The sequence below is a fragment of the Wasmannia auropunctata genome, unplaced genomic scaffold (genome assembly GCF_000956235.1).
Source record: "Wasmannia auropunctata unplaced genomic scaffold, wasmannia.A_1.0 LD326575.1, whole genome shotgun sequence".
NCBI lineage: Eukaryota > Metazoa > Arthropoda > Insecta > Hymenoptera > Formicidae > Wasmannia > Wasmannia auropunctata.
The window spans coordinates 1-1,043 of record NW_012036315.1 but is presented as its reverse complement, the minus strand read 5'-3'; the positions used below and the strand labels follow the sequence as shown (position 1 = coordinate 1,043).

Here is a 1,043-nt window from a genome sequence, read left to right as displayed (position 1 = left end):
ACTAAAAGATTTATAAATTAAAGCAACTTAATTATCTTGACATATAAAATAATATTCCAAAATTGTAATAGTATTATATAGTATTACACTGTCCGTTTACAGTTTATACTTATGGTACATGGTAAATATTGAACAAAAATATATATTATTGAATTATTTTTCTGAAAACGACATAAATTTTATAATTTTTTTTAATTATTAATATCTAAACATTTATTTTAGAATTTTTTAATAAATATATGATTTATTTTTTTTCCTTTAAATTGATCCTATTATGTAATATTAGGTCTATCTTTTGTTGTTGCACTAAAACTTTTTTTACTTTCGCCAAATTTAAAATGTTTGATATTGAGAAAGCATGATCACATTCTTCAGCTTCTGATGATATCCAATATATTGGGAATTTATGAATTTTGCCATTATATTATTTATTATATTTCATTTCGTGACAAACCAAAATCAGAAATCTAAATTCATAATAAATCAGTATATTCCATATACTATTTTTTAATAATTGTGATCAGAGATCACAAATAGAAATCTACTACCTTTAATGTTGGATTTGACAATGAAGTGAGGAGGATGTTTCTTGCTGCCAAATCTCTGTGTATAATTCCTTTAGCTTCCAAATATTCCATTCCTCTTGCAATATCAAGCGCAAACTTCATAAATTGTTGCTTCTCAATTACATCATATAAATTGTCATTTTTTTCAACAATATTTGCGTACCTAGATACAGCCTTTTCAAAACTGCACAAAGATATATCATCTGATTTGATTTTTCTTCTACAATGTAGATAGGCAAGCAAATCCCCACCTTCCATATATTCTAAAATTATGCATATAGGATTATTTGGTAAAGTGCAGCAACCTATAAGGCTGACTAAATGTGTATGAGAACCAGCTGCTTTCATTATTTTGATTTCTTCCATTAATTGATGCCTAGCTTCAGGTTCGTTGCATGCATCAGAACATTGTGACATTTTAACAGCTATTAATGTATTCTCATTGTTGTTTAAGCTACCTAGATATACTTTACCAAA

The 1,043-nt window shown here is 26.5% G+C and overlaps 1 protein-coding gene across 1 annotated transcript; it reads right to left on the bottom strand.

Moving 5' to 3' along the window:
• Positions 1-413: 413 nt before the first annotated feature.
• Positions 414-1,036, bottom strand: LOC105460198 (tyrosine kinase receptor Cad96Ca-like). The gene is made up of 2 exons (XM_011706636.1): positions 549-1,036; positions 414-467 (listed from the first exon to the last, which is right to left on the bottom strand). The coding sequence occupies exons 1-2, from the start codon at positions 981-983 to the stop codon at positions 432-434; spliced, it is 471 nt and encodes a 156-aa protein (XP_011704938.1). The 5' UTR covers positions 984-1,036; the 3' UTR covers positions 414-431.
• Positions 1,037-1,043: the final 7 nt, after the last annotated feature.

Bases quoted from the DNA above. Each gene is read 5' to 3' on its own strand.
- LOC105460198 (XM_011706636.1), bottom strand. From the start codon at position 983: ATGTCACAATGTTCTGATGCATGCAACGAACCTGAAGCTAGGCATCAA. The intron at 468-548 runs GTAGTAGATTTC...TTATGAATTTAG, and splicing joins TGTCAAATCCAACATTAAAG to ATTTCTGATTTTGGTTTGTC.